This window comes from Camarhynchus parvulus, unplaced genomic scaffold, assembly GCF_901933205.1.
Source record: "Camarhynchus parvulus unplaced genomic scaffold, STF_HiC, whole genome shotgun sequence".
Taxonomy (NCBI): Eukaryota; Metazoa; Chordata; class Aves; order Passeriformes; family Thraupidae; genus Camarhynchus; species Camarhynchus parvulus.
This window is the reverse complement of record NW_022148875.1, coordinates 27,894-46,946: the sequence shown is the minus strand read 5'-3', so window position 1 is coordinate 46,946 and position 19,053 is coordinate 27,894. Positions and strand designations below refer to the sequence as shown.

General features: G+C 44.6%; 1 protein-coding gene across 1 annotated transcript in view; it reads right to left on the bottom strand.

Annotated features, from left to right (window-relative positions):
- Positions 1–19,053, bottom strand: part of LOC115917139 (transcription activator BRG1-like) — a gene marked incomplete at its 5' end in the record, with an annotated part of 47,693 nt that overhangs the window by 15,263 nt on the left and 13,377 nt on the right. Inside the window, 11 exon segments of the mRNA XM_030970873.1 lie at positions 804–881; positions 7,660–7,746; positions 8,124–8,298; positions 10,952–11,162; positions 13,498–13,664; positions 13,861–13,907; positions 14,701–14,787; positions 15,631–15,738; positions 16,766–16,879; positions 17,921–18,163; positions 18,845–18,955. Of these exon segments, the coding sequence (XP_030826733.1) occupies positions 804–881; positions 7,660–7,746; positions 8,124–8,298; positions 10,952–11,162; positions 13,498–13,664; positions 13,861–13,907; positions 14,701–14,787; positions 15,631–15,738; positions 16,766–16,879; positions 17,921–18,163; positions 18,845–18,955 (1,428 nt within the window).

Below are 19,053 nucleotides of genomic sequence, written 5' to 3'. Positions count from 1 at the left end.
TCATCTCCTCCTCCCGTCCTTCCTCATCTCCTCCTCCTCTTGTCCTTCCTCCTCCTCCTCTTCCTCGGGAGATCTTCCTCCTCTCCCATCTCCTCCTCCCATCCCTCCTCCCGTCCTTCCTCCTCATGTCCTCCTCCTCTTCCTCAGGAGATTTTCCTCCTCTCCCATCTCCTCTTCCTCCTCATCTCCTCCTCCTCTTCCTCAGGAGATCTTCTTCTTCTCCTCTCCCATCTCCTCCTCCTCCTCTCCATCTCCTCCTCATCTCCTCCTCCTCTTCCTCGGGAGATCTTCCTCCTCTCCCATCTCCTCCTCCTCCTCATCTCCTGTTCCTCTTCCTCATCTCCTCCTCTCCCTCCTCATCTCCTCCTCCTCTCCCATCTCCTCCTCCTCCTCCCGTCCTTCCTCCTCTTCCTCCTCATGTCCTCCTCCTCTTCCTCAGGAGATCTTCCTCTTCTCCTCTCCCATCTCCTCCTCCTCCTCCCGTCCTTCCTCCTCCTCCTCATCTCCTCCTCCTCTTCCTTGGGAAATCTTCCTCCTCTCCCATCTCCTCCTCCTCCTCCTCCTCATGTCCTCCTCCTCTTCCTCGAGAGATCTTCCTCCTCTCCCATCTCCTCTTCCTCCTCATCTCCTCCTCCTCTCCCATCTCCTTCTCCTCTTCCTTGGGAAATCTTCCTCCTCTCCCATCTCCTCTTCCTCCTCATCTCCTGTTCCTCTTCCTCATCTCCTCCTCCTCTTCCTCAGGAGATCTTCCTCCTCTCCCATCTCCTCCTCCTCCTGCCCTTCCTCCCCCTCCTCCTCCTCACCATGAAGAGGTCGAACTCCTCCTCGTGCCGGGCGATCATCTGGTTCACGGTTTCGTCGTCGGGCACCTCATCCTCCTCCTGAAAAACCCAAATTTGGGGCTTCACCCGCGGCCCCCGGGACCCCCGGGACCCCCCCGGCGCTCGGGGACCTCCTCGGGCCCCTTGCGGGGGCTTTTTTGGGGCGTTTTGAGCAATTTTGGGGTGTTAATGTTTTTTTTGGGCTCATTTTTGGGGGCTTTAAATGGGATTTTTTGCTCATTTTGGGGTGGTTTCAATGGGGTTTTTTTTTTGGGGTTTTTTTTGCTCATTTTTGAGGGGCTTTAATTGGGATTTTTTGCTCATTTTTGGGGGCATTAAATGGGATTTTTTGCTCATTTTGGGGTGGTTTCAATGGGGTTTTTGGTGGGGTTTTTTGCTCAATTTTGGGGGATTTTTAGGGGTTTTTTGCCCATTTTTGAGTGGTCTAAATTGGTTTTTTGCTTATTTTGGGATTCTTTGCTCATTTTTGGGGGCGTTAAATGGGATTTTTTGCTCATTTTTGGGTGGTTTCAATGGGGTTTTTTGGGGGGTTTTTGCTCAATTTTGGGTGATTTTTTGGGTTTTTTGCTCTTTTTGGGGGCTTTTATTGGGATTTTTTTCATTTTGGGTGGTTTCAATGGGGTTTTTTGGTTTTGCTCAATTTTGGGTGATTTTTTAGGTTTTTCTGAGTGGTCTAAATGGGTTTTTTGCTCATTTTTGGGGGCTTTAATTGGGATTTTTTGCTCATTTTGGGGTGGTTTCAATGGGGTTTTTGGTGGGGTTTTTTTGCTCAATTTTGGGGGCTTTAATTGGGATTTTTTGCTCATTTTTGGGGGCGTTAATTGGGATTTTTTGCTCATTTTTGTGGGCGTTAAATGGGATTTTTTTTCTCTTTTTTAGGTGGTTTCAATGGGGTTTTTTGCTCAATTTTGGGTGATTTTTTAGGGTTTTTTGGCCCATTTTTGAGTGGTCTAAATGGGTTTTTTTACTCATTTTTGGGTGCGTTAAATAGGATTTTTTTGCTCTCTTTTAGGTGGTTTCAATGGGGTTTTTGGTGAGGTTTTTTGGGTTTTTTTGTTCAATTTTGGGTGATTTTTTAGGGGGTTTTTTGCCCATTTTTGAGTGGTCTAAATGGTTTTTTTTTCTTACTTTTGGGGGCTTTAATTGGGATTTTTTGCTCATTTTTGGGGGCTTTAATTGGGATTTTTTGCTCATTTTTGGGTGGTTTCAATGGGGTTTTTGGGGGGGGTTTTTGGGGTTTTTTGCTCAATTTTGGGTGATTTTTTAGGGTTTTTCTGGGTTTTTTGCTCATTTTTGGGGGCGTTAATTGGGATTTTTTGCTCATTTTTGGGGGCGTTAAATGGGATTTTCTGCTCATTTTGGGTGGTTTCAATGGGGTTTTTGGTGGGGTTTTTTGGGGTTTTTTGTTCAATTTTGGGTGATTTTTTTAGGGTTTTTCTGGGGTTTTTTGCTCATTTTTGGGGGCTTTAATTGGGATTTTTTGCTCATTTTTGGGGGCGTTAAATGGGATTTTTTGCTCATTTTTGGGTGGTTTCAATGGGGTTTTTTGGGGGGGTTTTTGTTCTCAATTTTTTGTTGATTTTTGGGTGTTTTTTCTGAGTGGTCTAAATGGGTTTTTTGCTCATTTTTGGGGGCTTTAATTGGGATTTTTTTCTCATTTTTGGGGGCTTTAATTGGGATTTTTTTCTCATTTTTGGGGGGGTTTTAATGGGGGTTTTTTGCTCAATTTTGGGTGGTTTTAAGGTTTTTTGAGTGGTCTATGGGTTTTTTGCTCAATTTTGGGTGATTTTTTTAGGGTTTTTCTGGGTTTTTTGCTCATTTTTGGGGGCTTTAATTGGGATTTTTTGCTCATTTTTGGGTGGTTTCAATGGGGTTTTTGGTGGGGTGTTTTTGGGGTTTTTTGCTCAATTTTGGGTGATTTTTTTAGGGTTTTTCTGGGTTTTTTTGCTCATTTTTGGGTGATTTTAGTGGATATTTGAGCATTTTTGGGGTGGTTTAAATTCGGTTTTTTGGGTCACTCCAATGGTTTTTGTGCTCATTTTTGGGTGGTTTTGGTGGACTTTTTTTTGCTAATTTTTGGGTGGTTTCAATGGGTTTTTAATTTCATTTTTGGGTGGTTTAAGTGGAATTTTTTCTCGGTTTTGGGTGGTTTCATTGGGATTTTTTCCCCCCATTTTTGGGTGGTTTCAATGGGTTTTTGATCAGTTTTGGGTGGTTTAAATGAGGGGGTTTTTTGTTTTTTGCTCATTTTTGGGTGTTTTAAATGGGATTTTTTAATCATTTTTGGGTGGTTTTAGTGGGGTTCTTTGGATAGTTCCAATGGTTTTTTGCTCATTTTTGGGTGGTTTAAATGGGTTTTTTTGAGTGGTTTCAATGGTTTTTGGGCCCATTTTTGGGTGGTTTAAATATGGGTTTTTTTACCATTTTTGGGTGGTTTAAATTGAGTTTTTTTGCTCATTTTTCAGTTATTTTAATGCGTTTATAACTCATTTTTGGGTGGTTTTAGCAGATTTTTTTTTGCTTTTTTTTGTGTGGTTTCAATGAGATTTTTTTGCCCATTTTTGGCTGGATTCAATGGGGTTTTATTTCTTTTTTTTGGGTGGTTTTAGTGGATTTTTGCCCATTTTTGGGTCGTTTCGAGCGGTTTCAATGGGGTTTTTTTGCTCATTTTTAGGTGTTTTTGTAATTTTTCGTTAATTTTCAACGAAATTTTCTCATTTTTTGGTGGTTTCAATTTTTCTTTTATTCATTTTTCACTGCTTTAAGTATTTTTTTTTTACTTTTTTGGGTGGTTTCCATAGTTTTTATAATGTTTCTTTTCAATGGGGTTTTTTGCTCATTTTTGGGTGTTTTCAATGGGGTTTTTTTGCTTCTTTTCAATGTTTTTTCCCCTCAGTTTTGGGTGGTTTAAACAGAGTTTTTTCCCTCATTTTTGGGTTGTTTCAATGTTTTTTTTCACTTCTTTTTCCACTTTTTCCCGTATTTTTTACCCATTTTGAGGTGTTTTAATCCCCATTTCCTGTTTTTTTTTTTTTTACTATTCCAGCTCATTTCAGACTGGTTCTTTCTCAATTTGGGGCATTTTTAGCTGATTCTTTAATTTTTTGTCATTTTCAAGTCACTTTTTGCCTTTTTTAGGCGCTTTTTGTTCATCTGGGGTGGTTTCAATGCGATTTTAATTTTTCTCTTTTGCAGACATTTTTTTTTTTTTTTTTTTTTCTCCGCCTCATTTCGACTTTCAGGCAATTTCTTCTCATTTTTGGCCATTTTTAAGTCTTTTTTTGGCTGTTTTTAACTCGTTTTGCCTGGATTTGGGCCAATTTCTCTCCTTTTTTTGCATTTTCAGGTCATTTTCAACTCATTTCTGCCACTTTCAGGACATTTTGACCTCACTTTCACCCCTTTCAATCACCTTTTAATTCACTTTTCCAACTTCCAGGCTGATTTCTCCCCTTTTTTTGCATTTCCAGGTCGATTTTAACTGAATTTTGACATTTCCTCAGGTCTTTTTTTTTTGCTGCTTTTGGGCTGGTTCAAAATAATTTTTAACACTTTTCGTTCATTTTAATTCATTTTCCCCCCATTTCTGTCCCTTTCAAGCCATTTTCATCGCATTTTTGTCACTTTCAGGCTGGTTTAAAACAATTTTTGCCTTTTTCAGGACGTTACCACCGAATTTTTGGTGTTTTCAGCCCGGTTCTGACTCCTTTTTGGCCATTTCAGACCATTTAAATCTCAATTTTGACACTCTCAGGCTGCTTAAATCTCACTTTTGGTCCTTCCAATCCATTTCAATCCCACCTTTGGTCCTTCCAATCTGCTCAAATCTCAATTTTGACCACTTAAATCTCATTTTTGACCATTTAAATCTCAATTTTGACCACTTAAATCTCAATTTTGACCACTCAAATTTCATTTTTGACCATTTAAATCTCAATTTTGACCACTTAAATCTCAATTTTGACCACTCAAATCTCATTTTTGACCACTTAAATCTCATTTTTGGCCTTCCTAAGCCTTTTAAATCTCATTTTTTGGCCATTTCAAGCCATTTAAATCCCATTTTTGGCCACTTCAGGCCCTTCCAAGCCACTTCAATCTCACTTTTAGCTCTTCCAAGCTACTTAAATATCACTTTTGGACACATAAATCTCATTTTGGCCATTTAAATCTCATTTTGGCCCTTCCAAGCTACTTAAATCTCACTTTTGGCATTTTCAGCCCAGTCCTAACTCACTTTTGGCCATCTCAATCTCATTTTTGGCCATTTCAATCTCACTTTTAGCCCTTCCAATCCATTTCAATCTCATTTCTGGCCGTTTCAAACTATTTCAATCTCATTTTGGCCCTTCCACATTACATAAATCTCACTTTTGGCCATCTCAATCTCATTTCTGGCCATTTACACTCATTTTTGGCCATCTCAATCTCATTTTGGCCCTTCCAATACTTAAATCTCACTTTTGGCCATTTCAATCTCATTTCTGGCCCTTCCAAGCCATTTCCACGCTTTTGGCCATTTACATCTCATTTTTGGCCATTTCAATCTCATTTTTGGCCCTTCAAGATACTCAATCTCATTTTTGGCCATTTACATCTCACTTTTGGCACTTTCAGCCCAGTCCTAACTCACTTTTCGCCATTTAAATCTCACTTTTGGCCATTTAAATCTCATTTTTGGCCATTTACATCTCACTTTTGGCCATTTCAATCTCATTTTTAGCCCTTCCGAGCTACTTAAATCTCACTTTTGGCCATTTCAATTTGACTTTTGGCCCTTCCAAGCCATTTAGATCTCACTTTTGGCATTTTCAGCCCAGTCCTAACTCACTTTTGGCTATTTACATCTCATTTCTGGCCCTTCCAAGCCATTTAGATCTCAGTTTTGGCATTTTCAGACCAGTCTTAACTCACTTTTGGCCATTTACATCTCATTTTTAGCCCTTCCAATCCATTTCAATCTCATTTCTGGCCGTTTCAAACTATTTACATCTCATTTTCGGCCCTTCCACGTTACATAAATCTCATTTTTGGCCATCTCAATCTCATTTCTGGCCCTTCCAAGCCATTTCAATCTCATTTTTGGCCCTTCCACATTACATAAATCTCATTTTTCGCCATTTCAATCTCACTTTTGGCCATTTACATCTCACTTTTGGCCATTTCAATCTCACTTTTGGCCCTTCCAATCCATTTCAATCTCATTTCTGGCCGTTTCAAACTATTTCAATCTCATTTTCGGCCCTTCCACGTTACATAAATCTCACTTTTGGCCATTTCAATCTCATTTTTGGCCCTTCCAAGCTACTTAAATCTCACTTTTGCCATTTAAATCTCACTTTTGGCCATTTACATCTCATTTTTGGCCACGTGAATCTCATTTTTGGCCCTTCCAAGCCATTTCAATCTCACTTTTGGCCATCTCAATCTCATTTTTGGCCATCTCAATCTCACTTTTGGCCCTTCCAATCCATTTCAATCTCATTTCTGTCCGTTTCAAACTATTTCAATCTCATTTTCGGCCCTTCCACGTTACATAAATCTCACTTTTGGCCACCTCAATCTCATTTCTGGCCATTTACATCTCATTTTTGGCCATCTCAATCTCATTTTTGGCCCTTCCAAGCTACTTAAATCTCACTTTTGGCCATTTCAATCTCATTTCTGGCCCTTCCAAGCCATTTCAATCTCGCTTTTGGCCATTTACATCTCATTTTTGGCCATTTCAATCTCATTTTTGGCCCTTCCAAGATACTCCAATCTCATTTTTGGCCATTTACATCTCACTTTTGGCACTTTCAGCCCAGTCCTAACTCACTTTTCGCCATTTAAATCTCACTTTTGGCCATTTAAATCTCATTTTTGGCCATTTACATCTCACTTTTGGCCATTTCAATCTCATTTTTAGCCCTTCCGAGCTACTTAAATCTCACTTTTGGCCATTTCAATTTGACTTTTGGCCCTTCCAAGCCATTTAGATCTCACTTTTGGCATTTTCAGCCCAGTCCTAACTCACTTTTGGCTATTTACATCTCATTTCTGGCCCTTCCAAGCCATTTAGATCTCAGTTTTGGCATTTTCAGACCAGTCTTAACTCACTTTTGGCCATTTACATCTCATTTTTAGCCCTTCCAATCCATTTCAATCTCATTTCTGGCCGTTTCAAACTATTTACATCTCATTTTCGGCCCTTCCATGTTACATAAATCTCATTTTTGGCCATCTCAATCTCATTTCTGGCCCTTCCAAGCCATTTCAATCTCAATCTCATTTTTGGCCCTTCCGAGCTACTTAAATCTCATTTTTGGCCATTTACATCTCACTTTTGGCCATTTCAATCTCACTTTTAGCCCTTCCAATCCATTTCAATCTCATTTCTGTCCGTTTCAAACTATTTCAATCTCATTTTTGGCCCTTCCAAGATACTCCAATCTCATTTTTGGCCATTTACATCTCACTTTTGGCCATTTTCAATCTCACTTTTGGCCATTTACATCTCACTTTTAGCCCTTCCAATCCATTTCAATCTCATTTTTGGCCCTTCCACATTACATAAATCTCACTTTTGGCCATCTCAATCTCATTTTTGGCCATCTCAATCTCACTTTTGGCCATCTCAATCTCACTTTTGGCCATCTCAATCTCATTTTTGGCCATTTCAATCTCACTTCTGGCCCTTCCACGTCACACAAACCTCACTCTCGGCCGCTTCCCTGTCTGTCTGCCTGCCTGTCTGTCTGTCTGTCTGCCCCCAGAGCGCGTGCGGGTGCTGGCGGGAGGATTGAATGGGCGGTGGAGACTGAAGGGCCCCGCTCACCTTCAGAGGAGCTTCCTCCGCCTCCGCGCCCAGGCACAGGGAGGAGGCAGCGTGGGGGAAGCTGCCACTGCCCGCGCTCTGTCTGCTCTGTGGATAAACACAGGGATTCAGTCTCCAGGGCTGTCAATCCAGGGCCTTTTTTTTTTTTTTTTTTTTTTTTTTTTTTTTTTTTTTCTATTTTTGCTTTTATTTTTCTTTTTTTTTTTTTTTTTTGTCCCCCCCCAAAAAAAAAAAAATTTCCAAACAAGCTCCCTACTCTCGGGGTTGGTTTGTTTGTATATATATATTTTTAAAATTTTTTTTCTGTTTTGTTGAAATTTTTTTTTTTTTTGCTGCCTCCCAAAATTCTCTTTTTTTTTTTTTCGCTGACTCCTAAAAAAATTCTCTATTTTTTTTTTTTCCTCTGATCCCCTCCAATAAAACTCCCCCTGCTCTGGATTTTTTTTTTTTTTTTCCTTTTTTACCTCATCCTGCTCCTCGTGCTCCAGGATGGCCTGAAGGAAAGCCCTGCGCTCGTGGCTGGAGGATTTCTGGTCGAACATCCCGGCTTGGATCACTTTTTGGTCCACGTTGAGTTTGTATTTCGCCGCCGCCAGGATTTTTTCCTCCACGCTGCCGTGCGTTGAGCCGGTGCAGAGGCTGGGGAAGGGCTGATCCTCTGGGCCCCAAAATGCAGTGAGGCCTCAAGGTCCTGGGCTTGGAGGCCTGGGGGTTGGGGGGTAGCTGATAGCTCTGGTTGCCAAAACCAAAAATCCATTGATTTTCGCCTCAAAAGCAATTCCAAGGGGATCAGGCCGGAGGGGGTATATAGGGTCCCAAAATCCCGGTGATAGTCCTCAAAAATCCCTGGGCAAAATCTTTTTTCCCTCAAAAATCCAAATTGTAGAAGGAGGGGGGGGGGGAAGAAAGGGGAAGGGGGGGGTTGTCACTCCCAAAATCCTGGTTTTTCTCCTCAAAATCTGACCCCAAAATCTGCAGGAGTCCCCAAGGATGATGGAGATGCGGCAATGGGATCATCAAAGGGTCCCAAAATCCCTGGTTTTGTCCTCAAAAACTGCAGGGAATCAATCCCAAGGATGATGGGGGTGGTGATAGCTCTGGGCCACCAAAAATCCATTGATTGGCCTCAAAATTCATGGGGGGATGAAGCCTGAGGGGGTTAGGGGGTGATAGCTCAAAAATCCTGATTTTTTCCTCAAAAATCCAAATTTTGTCCTCAAAATCTGCAGGAGTTCCCAAGCATGATGGAGATGCGGCAATGGGGTCATCAAAGGGTCCCAAAATCCCTGGTTTTGTCCTCAAAATCTCTGGTTTTTTCCCTCAAAAATCTGCGGGAATTCTACAAGGATGATGGGAGTGAAGAAACGGGATCATCAGGATTGTGGGATGGTCAAAAGGTCCCAAAATCCCTGGTTTTGTCCTCAAAATCCTGATTTTCTCCTCAAAATCTGCAGGAGTTCCCAAGCATGATGGAGATGCGGCAATGGGATCATCAAAGGGTCCCAAAATCCCTGGTTTTGTCCTCAAAAACTGCAGGGAATCAATCCCAAGGATGATGGGGGTGGTGATAGCTCTGGGCACCAAAAATCAATTTATTTTCCTCAAAATTCATGGGGGGATGAAGCCTGAGGGGGTTAGGGGGTGATAGCTCAAAAATCCCTGGTTTTGGCCTCAAAAATCCAAATTTTGTCCTCAAAAATCCTGATTTTTTCCTCAAAAATCCTGGTTTTGTCCCCAAAAATCCAGGTTTTTTCCTCAAAAATCCCGATTTTGTCCTAAATATCCATGGGGACAACGTGGGATGAGCCCCTGAGGGATCTCCAAGGATCACAGGGATTCAAGAATGGGATTTTGGAGCTCCAAAATTCAAACTTTTAGCCTTAAAACTCGGGATGGACTCCAGGGGGGGGGGGGGCTCAAAAATCCTGAAGAATTTTGGGAATTTGGGAAATGGATCGGTGGGACCATGAAGGTCCTGGAGGAAACGGTCCCATTGGCCAAGAAGTGCCCAAAAAAGCTGATTTTAACCTCAAAAACATGACGGGAAAGGTGCGAGATGCACCACGAGGAGTTCGAGGATCTTCAAGGATTTGGAGAATTTGGGTTTTGATATCAATCTTCTATCACTTGATACCGATCTTTGATAATATATTGATATAATCTTCAATATTTTGATATCAAAACTTTAAAAATCACCAGGATTCTTGTGGGAAGGAGCAGCACTAGATGAGAGGTCCCAAAAAGCCCCATTTTTGGGATGGTCAGTTGGGTTTTGGGTCAATCAATTGGGTTTTGGGTCAGTCAGTTGGGTTTTGGGATGGTCAGTTGGGTTTTGGGATGGTCAGTTGGGTTTTGGGTCAATCAGTTGGGTTTTGGGTCAATCAGTTGGGTTTTGGGATGGTCAGTTGGGTTTGGGTCAATCCGTTGGGTTTTGGGTCAATCAGTTGGGTTTTGGGTCAATCAGTTGGGTTTTGGGTCAATCAGTTGGGTTTTGGGTTGGTCAGTTGGGTTTTGGGGCTGGTTCAGTTGGGTTTTGGGGCTCGTTCAGTTGGGTTTTGGGATGGTCAGTTGGGTTTTGGGATGGTCAGTTGGGTTTTGGGCTGGTCAGTTGGGTTTTGGGTCAATCAGTTGGGTTTTGGGATGGTCGGCTGGGTTTTGGGATGGTCAGTTGGGTTTTGGGATGGTCAGTTGAGTTTTGGGTCAATCAGTTGGGTTTTGGGGCTGGTTCATTGGGTTTTGGGATGGTCAGTTGGGTTTTGGGATGGTCAGTTGGGTTTTGGGGCTGGTTCATTGGGTTTTGGGGCTGGTTCATTGGGGTTTGGGATGGTCAGTTGGGTTTTGGGTCAGTCAGTTGGGTTTTGGGTCAATCAGTTGGGTTTTGGGGCTGGTTCATTGGGTTTTGGGATGGTCAGTTGGGTTTTGGGATGGTCAGTTGGGTTTTGGGTCGTTCAGTTGGGTTTGGGATGGTCAGTTGGGTTTTGGGTCAGTCAGTTGGGTTCTGGGTCAATCAGTTGGGTTTTGGGTCAATCAGTTGGGTTTTGGGGCTGGTTCATTGGGGTTTGGGTCGGTCAGTTGGGTTTTGGGTGGTCAGTTGGGTTCTGGGTCAGTCAGTTGGTTTGGGTCGGTCAGTCGGGTTCTGGGTTGATTTTTACGTCAATTTTTGGGTCGGTCGCCTTTTGCCTTGACTTTGGTGCCATTTTCCCACCGATCAAGCTCAGCTCCGTTTCACCCCGAGCTCTGCGCCTTCCCTTCTCCCGACACCCCCGGTTTCTGAGCTGCCTTTTGGGCCCACCTCCAACTCCTCGGGTCCGGCTGGAGGCCTCCCTGCGCCGGCCCTACCTGGTGCGGGTTCCAGTCGCTGTCGAAGATGATGACGGTGTCGGCCGACTGCAGGTTGAGGCCGAGGCCGCCGGCGCGCGTGCTCAGCAGGAAGATGAAATACTCGGAGCCGGGCTCGTTGAACGTCTTCAACAACATCCCCCGGTCCTCGGCCTTGGTGGTGCCTGGAACCCCACACGGGCGTCACCGCCGGCGCCGGAACCGGTTCCGGAAGGTTCCGTCGCGAAGGGGGTTCCCATTGGATTGAATTGAATTGGATTGCCAATCCCATTGGGATTGGTGGTTCCGGAAGGTTCCGGCGGGAAGGGGTTCCCATTGGATTGAGCTGGATTCCCATTCCCAATCCCAATGGAAGGTTCCGTTGGGAACGGGATTCCCATTGGATTGAATTGAATTGCCAATCCCATTGGGATCGGTGGTTCCAGAAGGTTCCGTCGGGAACGGGATTCCCATTGAATTCCCATTCCCAATCCCATAGGGATCAGTGGTTCCAGAAGGTTCCGTCGGGAAGGGGATTCCCACTGAATTCCCACTGAATTCCCACTGAATTCCCATTCCCAATCCCATTAGCAATGGGATTCCCATTGAATTCCCATTCCCAATCCCATTGGGATCGGTGGTTCCGGAAGGTTCCGTCGGGAAGGGGTCCCATGGTTGTTGATTGGATTCAATCCATTAATGGTGTTCGAAGGTTCCAGGGTTCATCCCAATCCCATTGGGATTGGTGGTTCCAGAAGGTTCCATCAGGAACGGGATTCCCATTGAATTCCTATTGAATTCCCATTCCCAATCCCATTAGGAATGGGATTCCCACTGAATTCCCACTGAATTCCAATTCCCAATCCCATTGGGAATGGTGGTTCCGGAAGGTTCCGTCGGGAAGGGGATTCCCATTGAATTCCCATTCCCAATCCCATAGGGATTGGTGGTTCCGGAAGGTTCCGTTGGGAACGGGATTCCCATTGAATTCCTATTGAATTCCTATTCCCAAACCCATTAGGAATGGGATTCCCATTAAATTGAGTTGAATTCCCATTGAATTCCCATTCCCAATCCCATTGGGATCGGTGGTTCCGGAAGGTTCCGTCGGGAACGGGATTCCCATTGACTTCCCAATTATTATCTACTATATATTCCCAATTATTATATATTTCCCAATTAATCCAACCAATTAATTTTTAGTCACATGGGAGCAGAATTATTGAGGCTGTTTTGGGGCCGTTTTGGGGACATTTTTGGGGACATCTGAGGGCCACGGGTGACATTTTGTGCTCTTAATCTGTGCTCATTTGACTTCTTGATATCAATCTTTTATCACTTGATATCAGTCTTTTATCACTTGTTATCAGTCTTCTATCACTTGATATCAGTAATTTTATCACTTGATATCAGTAATTTTATCACTTGATATCAGTAATTTTATCACTTGATATCAGTCTTTTATCACTTGATATCAGTCTTTGATAAGACATTGATAAAATCTTCAATATTTTGATATCGAACCTTAAAAAATATTGATATTGATCTTTGATATCATTGTATCAGTCTTGATCTTGGTATCTTTAATGCTGATCTTGATATAAACCTTGATATTGATCTTTTATTGGTATCTCAGTATCAATATATATCTTGCAATCCGGATATCGAGATATTGATCTTGTTATTGATCTGGATATCAATCTCTGTATCTTGATTTTGATCTTAGAATCCAGATATCAAGATATTGATATTTGAAATCTTGATGCCAATCTTGATATCAACCTTGATATCAATCTCATTATCGATCACACAATCCGGATACCAACATATTGATCTTTGTATTTATCAATATCTTATCTCACTTCTTCCCTTGATATCTACTTGGACGGAAATTAATCTCCTTATCTTCACACCTATTTTGATATCTCGACACCTTAGAGATTTATCTTCATATCTTGATGGTTTTATATTTTTTTATCTTGATATCTCCTCAATATCTTTCTGTCCATCCCAATATCTTCATTTTTTTTACATTTTGGGATTTTTTCTTGATATCTTGACCTTGAGCTCCACCTTGACCTCTGTCCCACCACCTCCTGGGGACACCAAATTGGGGATTTTTCCCAATTTTTTTCCCCAACTGGAGGGATTTTTCCAGATTTTTTTTCCCAACTGGGAATTTCCCAATTCCCAATCCATTGGGGGTGGATGGGGATTTTGGGGGAAAATTTGGGATGGATTGGGAAAATTGGAGATTTTTGGGGGTGTAGATCGGAAAAATTGGGGGTTTTGGGAGTGGATTGAAAAAATTGGGGAATTTGGGGATGGATTGGAGAAAATTGGGGATTTTGGGGGTGGACTGGGAAAATTGGGGATTTTGGGGGTTGATTGGGATTTTGGGGGAAAATTGGGGATTTTGGGGGTGGACTGGGAAAACTGGGGATTTTGGGGGTTGATTGGGATTTTGGGGGAAAATTGGGGATTCTGGGGGTGGATCCACCCCACCCCAGGGGCACTCACCATCCAGCCTGAGGTATTTGAAGCCACGATAAGCAAAATAATCCTCCATGATGGTCATCAAGGAGGTCATCTGGCAGAAGAGCAGCACCTTGTGGTTGGTGGCCCTGAGTTTGGGCAGGATCCGATCCAGGAGCTCAAATTTTCCAGAGGCTCGGTACAAATCCAGCCTGGAATGGACAAAAACGACCAAAATTGGAGGAAAAAAAAAAAAAAAGAGATTTGAGGTTGAAAATTTGGCGTTTCCTCCTGGTTTGGGATCATCTGTATTCATGAGGTGGGGATGGTTCATCTTCCACCTCTAGAAATCGGTTTGAGTTTGTGAATTCACGGATTTCATCGTTAATTCCAAAATTTGTCACTCACCCCTGCACGATCCCGCCCGTGAACCCCAAGTGCTCTGAGAAGGATTCCTGAAATGGAGAGGAGAAACTGTGACAAAAAGCAGCAGGAAATGCCCCAAAAAATCTGGAGCTGCCTTCAGGATCCCCAGCTCCCTCAGCAAGTTTGGGAGGAGGAGGATGGAGCTTTTTGGGTGGAAAACACAACGATGGAAGGTTGGGCCTGGTTTGGTTCATCTTTGTTGGGTTTAGCTCTGTTTGGGTTTATCCTGGTTTTGGTTTATCCCAGTTTTGTTGGGTTTAACCCTGTTGGGTTTAACCCAGTTGGGTTTAACCCTGTTTGGTTTAACCCTGTTGGGTTTAACCCAGTTGAGTTTAACCCTGTTGGGTTTAACCCTGTTGAGTTTAACCTTGTTGAGTTTAACCCTGTTGGGTTTAACCCTGTTGGGTTTAACCCTGTTGGGTTTAACCCTGTTGGGTTTATACCTTTTTTGGTTTATCCCTGGTTTTGGTTTATCCTGGTTTTGTTGGGTTTATCCCTATTTTTGTCCATCCCTGGCTTTCCTGGGTTTAACCCTGTTGGGTTTAACCCAGTTGGGTTTAACCCAGTTGAGTTTAACCCAGTTGGGTTTATCCCGTTGTTTTTTGGTTCATCCCTGGCTCTCCTGGGTTTAACCCTTCAGGATTTTTGCTTTTTTGGGTTTATCCCGTGTTTTTTTGGTTCATCCCTGGCTCTCCTGGGTTTAACCCTTCAGGGATTTTGCTTTTTTGGGTTTATCCCGTTTTTTTTTGGTTCATCCCTGGCTCTCCTGGGTTTAACCCTTCAGGATTTTTGCCTTTTCGGGTTCAGCCCCCCCGGCCCCACCTCGATGTGCTGGAACATGTAGGGGTGGTTGCAGATCTTGCGCAGCTGCATGATGGTGTTCATCAAGGTCTTGGTGCCTCCTTTGCCCTGCCAGGAACCATCCAGAAAATTAAAAATTAATTAGTTAACCCCCCCAGATTAATGCTGGGGGTAAAAAAACCCAAATTAATGCTGGGGTTAAAAAACCCAAATTAATGCTGGGGTTAAAAAGCCCAAATTAATGCTGGGGTTAAAAAACACAAATTAATTAATGCTGGGGTTAAAAAACCCGAATTAATTCTGGGTTCTTCCACTTATTCACCAGTCCAGAATTCCCAGGAATGTTTGGGATCATTGACTGGGAGTTGATGGCCCCAAAAAGGGGCTCAGAAACATTAAAATAAATAAAAAATGGATAAATAGATTGATTTAAATAATTTCACCCAACCCAACCACCTGCTCAAGCCAACCCAACCATCGGTTCAACCCAACCAAACCCAACCCAACCAATGGTTCAACCCAACCCAACCACCCGTTCAACCCAATCCAAGCACCTCCTCAACCCAATGCAATCATTGGTTGGGTTCAACCCAACCACCTGTTCAACCCAACCATCGGTTCAACCCAACCCAACCTCCTGCTCAACCCAACCCAACCACCTGCTCAACCCAACCATTGGTTCAACCCAACCCAACCACCTGCTCAACCCAACCCAACCACCTGCTCAACCCAACCCAACCATTGGTTCAACCCAACCCAACCACCTCCTCAACCCAACGCAATCATTGGTTGGGTTCAACCCAATCACCTGTTCAACCCAACCATTGGTTCAACCCAACCCAACCTCCTGCTCAACCCAACCCAACCATCGGTTCAACCCAACCCAACCCAACCCAACCCCAGAGTGGAGACCAAGCCATGCCCAGCATTCCCAAATTCCCAGATCCAGACCTTCTTGTCCTTCTCGGAGCCGTCGGTGAGGAGGACGCCCTTGGCCTGCATGTGCCGGTACAGGACGCGCTGCAGCGCCGACATGTCGCACTTGATGACGTACTCCACCTGCCAGGAGACAACCATTGGTTCAACCCAACCCAAGCACCTGCTCAACACAACCCAACCCAACCATTGGTTCAACCCAACCCAACCATCCGCTCAACCCAACCCAACCATTGGTTCAACCCAACCCAACCATTGGTTCAACCCAACCCAAGCACCTGCTCAACACAACCCCACGGGATCCAACCCAAGCACCTGCTCAACCCAACCCAACACAGAGGGATCCAACCCAAGTATCGATTCAACCCAACCCAACCATTGGTTGAACCCAACCCAACCATCTGCTCAATCCAACCCAACTATCGGTTCAACCCAATCCAACCTCCCACCCAATCCAACCCAACCCAACCCAACCCAACCATCTGCTCAACTGAACCCAAGCACCTACTCAACCCAACCCAACCATCTGCTCAACCCAACCCAACCACTGGTTCAACCCAACCCAACCCCCTGCTCAACCCAACCCAACCCAACCCAACCATCTGCTCAACCCAAAAATCTGCTCAACCCAACTCAAAAAACCTGCTCAGCCCATCCGAACCCAACCATTGGTTCAACCCAACCCAACCACTGGTTCAACCCAACCCAACCCCCTGCTCAACCCAACCCAACCCCTGCTCAACCCAACCCAACCCAACCCAACCCAACCATCTGCTCAACCCAAAAATCTGCTCAACCCAACTCAAAAACCCTGCTCAGCCCATCTGAACCCAACCATTGGTTCAACCCAACCCAACCACTGGTTCAACCCAACCCAACCACTGGTTCAACCCAACCCAACCATTGGTTCAACCCAACCCAACCCCCTGCTCAACCCAACCCAACCCAACCCAACCATCTGCTCAACCCAACTCAAAAAACCTGCTCAACCCAACCCAACCCAACCCAACCATCTGATCAACCCAACCCAACCCAACCCATTGATGATTCTGGATTGGGATGAAGCTCCATGTCCATCTCCCAGGATGGGTTAAGACCAGGATGGACCCCCCACCAGTGGTCTCCAGGGATGGGGACCCTCCAGTGTCACCTTTTCTGGGAGCTGAGCCTCCACCTCCTTCTTGAGGCGCCGCAGCAGGAAGGGCCGCAGCACCTTGTGGAGACGGCGGATGATGAGGATTGTCTCCTCCTCGTTCAGGTCCACCTGGAGTTGGCACCAGGAGCAGGAATTGTCATCAGAAATGGAAGTGGATGCACTCTCCCAATATCCCAAAACACTCCAAGAACCTCCTGAGCCCCAAATCCGAGTGGGATGCCACCTCCCAGAGCTCCTGAACCATCCCAACTTCTCCAGATCCATCAAAGACACCGATCCACCTCCCAGAGCTCCTGAACCATCCCAACTTCTCCAGATCCATCAAAGACACCGATCCACCTCCCAGAGCTCCTGAACCACCCCAACTTCTCCAGATCCATCAAAGACACCGATCCACCTCCCAGAGCTCCAGAACCATCCCAACTTCTCCAGATCCATTACAGACACTGATCCACCTTCAACATCTCCATCAAAGACACTGATCCACCTCCCAGAGCTCCTGAACCATCCCAACTTCTCCAGATCCATTACAGACACCGATCCACCTCCCAGAGCTCCAGAACCATCCCAACTTCTCCAGATCCATCAAAGACACCGATCCACCTCCCAGAGCTCCAGAACCATCCCAACTTCTCCAGATCCATTACAGACACTGATCCACCTCCCAGAGCTCCAGAACCATCCCAACTTCTCCAGATCCATCAAAGACACTGATCCACCTCCCAGAGCTCCAGAACCATCCCAACTTCTCCAGATCCATTACAGACACTGATCCACCTCCCAGAGCTCCAGAACCATCCCAACTTCTCCAGATCCATCAAAGACACTGATCCACCTCCCAGAGCTCCAGAACCATCCCAACTTCTCCATATCCATCAAAGACACTGATCCACCTCCCAGAGCTCCAGAACCATCCCAACTTCTCCAGATCCATCAGAGACACCGATCCACCTCCCAGAGCTCCAGAACCATCCCAACTTCTCCAGATCCATCAAAGACACTGATCCACTTCCAGCTTCTCCAGATCCATTCCAGACACCGATCCCCCTCCAGGAACCCTCCCAACCCTCCCAGACCCATCACGACCAACCTCAAACCCACCTCCAGCACCCCCCCACCATCTCCCTGTCCCCCCCTTTTTTCCAGCACCTTCTCGCCGGTCATGGCGAAGGGCGCGTTGAACCACTGCTCGAAGGTGCTGCAGCTCTTGAAGATGGTGGGCAGCAGGAAGTTGAGGAGGGCCCAGAGCTCCGGGAGTTTGTTCTGGAGGGGGGTCCCGGTGAGGAGAAGCCGCCGTGGGGCCACGTAGTGGGTGTTGAGGACCTGGGTCAGCTTGCAGTGGTGGTTCTTCATGCGGTGGCCTTCGTCCACGATCATGTACTTCCAACGGATCTGGGGGGAACAGGAGAAACGGAGAAGAACATCTCAGGTGGGCACCAGCCATAAATGGTTTTAGCAGAATGTTGGAAGAATTTTGGAAGAATTTTGGAAGAGTTTTGGAAGAGTTTTGGAAGAATTTTAGAAGAATTTTAGAAGAATTTTAGAAGAATTTTGGAAGAATTTTGGAAGAATTTTGGAAGAATTTTGGAAGAATTTTGGAAGAAGTTTGGCAGAATTTTGGCAGAATTTTCTCAGGACCTTCTGGAATTCAACCCAATTCAACCCAACCTTCTGGAATTAATGGAGGTTACTAAGGAAAAGCGGATAAAATAAGAAAGAAACTCAAAAAATAGGGAAAAAAATTTCAAAAAGTAAGAAAAAAACCTCAAAAAATAAGAAAAAACCTCAAAAACTAAGAAAAAACCTCAAAAAATAAGAAAAAACCTCAAAAAATAAGAAAAAACCTCAAAAAATAAGGAAAAAACCCTCAAAAATTAAGAAAGAAGAAGCTGAGAAACCCAATTTAGGCCTCAATTCTTCTTCTACTTCCTTCCACCTCTATTCCATTTTTTAGGTTCTACGCTCTGAGAACTTTCCACCAACCGTAAATATCGGAATTTGTCAAAATTTCATCTTTGCCAACATCTCGCCAGCAGGGAAGAAACTGGGAAAACCTCTGGATGAAGAGCTCACCTTGGCCAGGATGTGCTTGTCCTTGATGATGTACTCGTAGGTGGTGAGGAGAACGTTGAATTTTCCGCTCCGGAGCTGCGGGACGAAGGCGCGGCGCGCCGCCGGAGAGCCCTGGGACAATTCCAACCGGGAACGTCAGAATTCCCAGGAAAATGGGGGCTTATCCAAAAAGGGGAGGAGGTTTTGGGGTCTCCTGATGCAGAGGAACG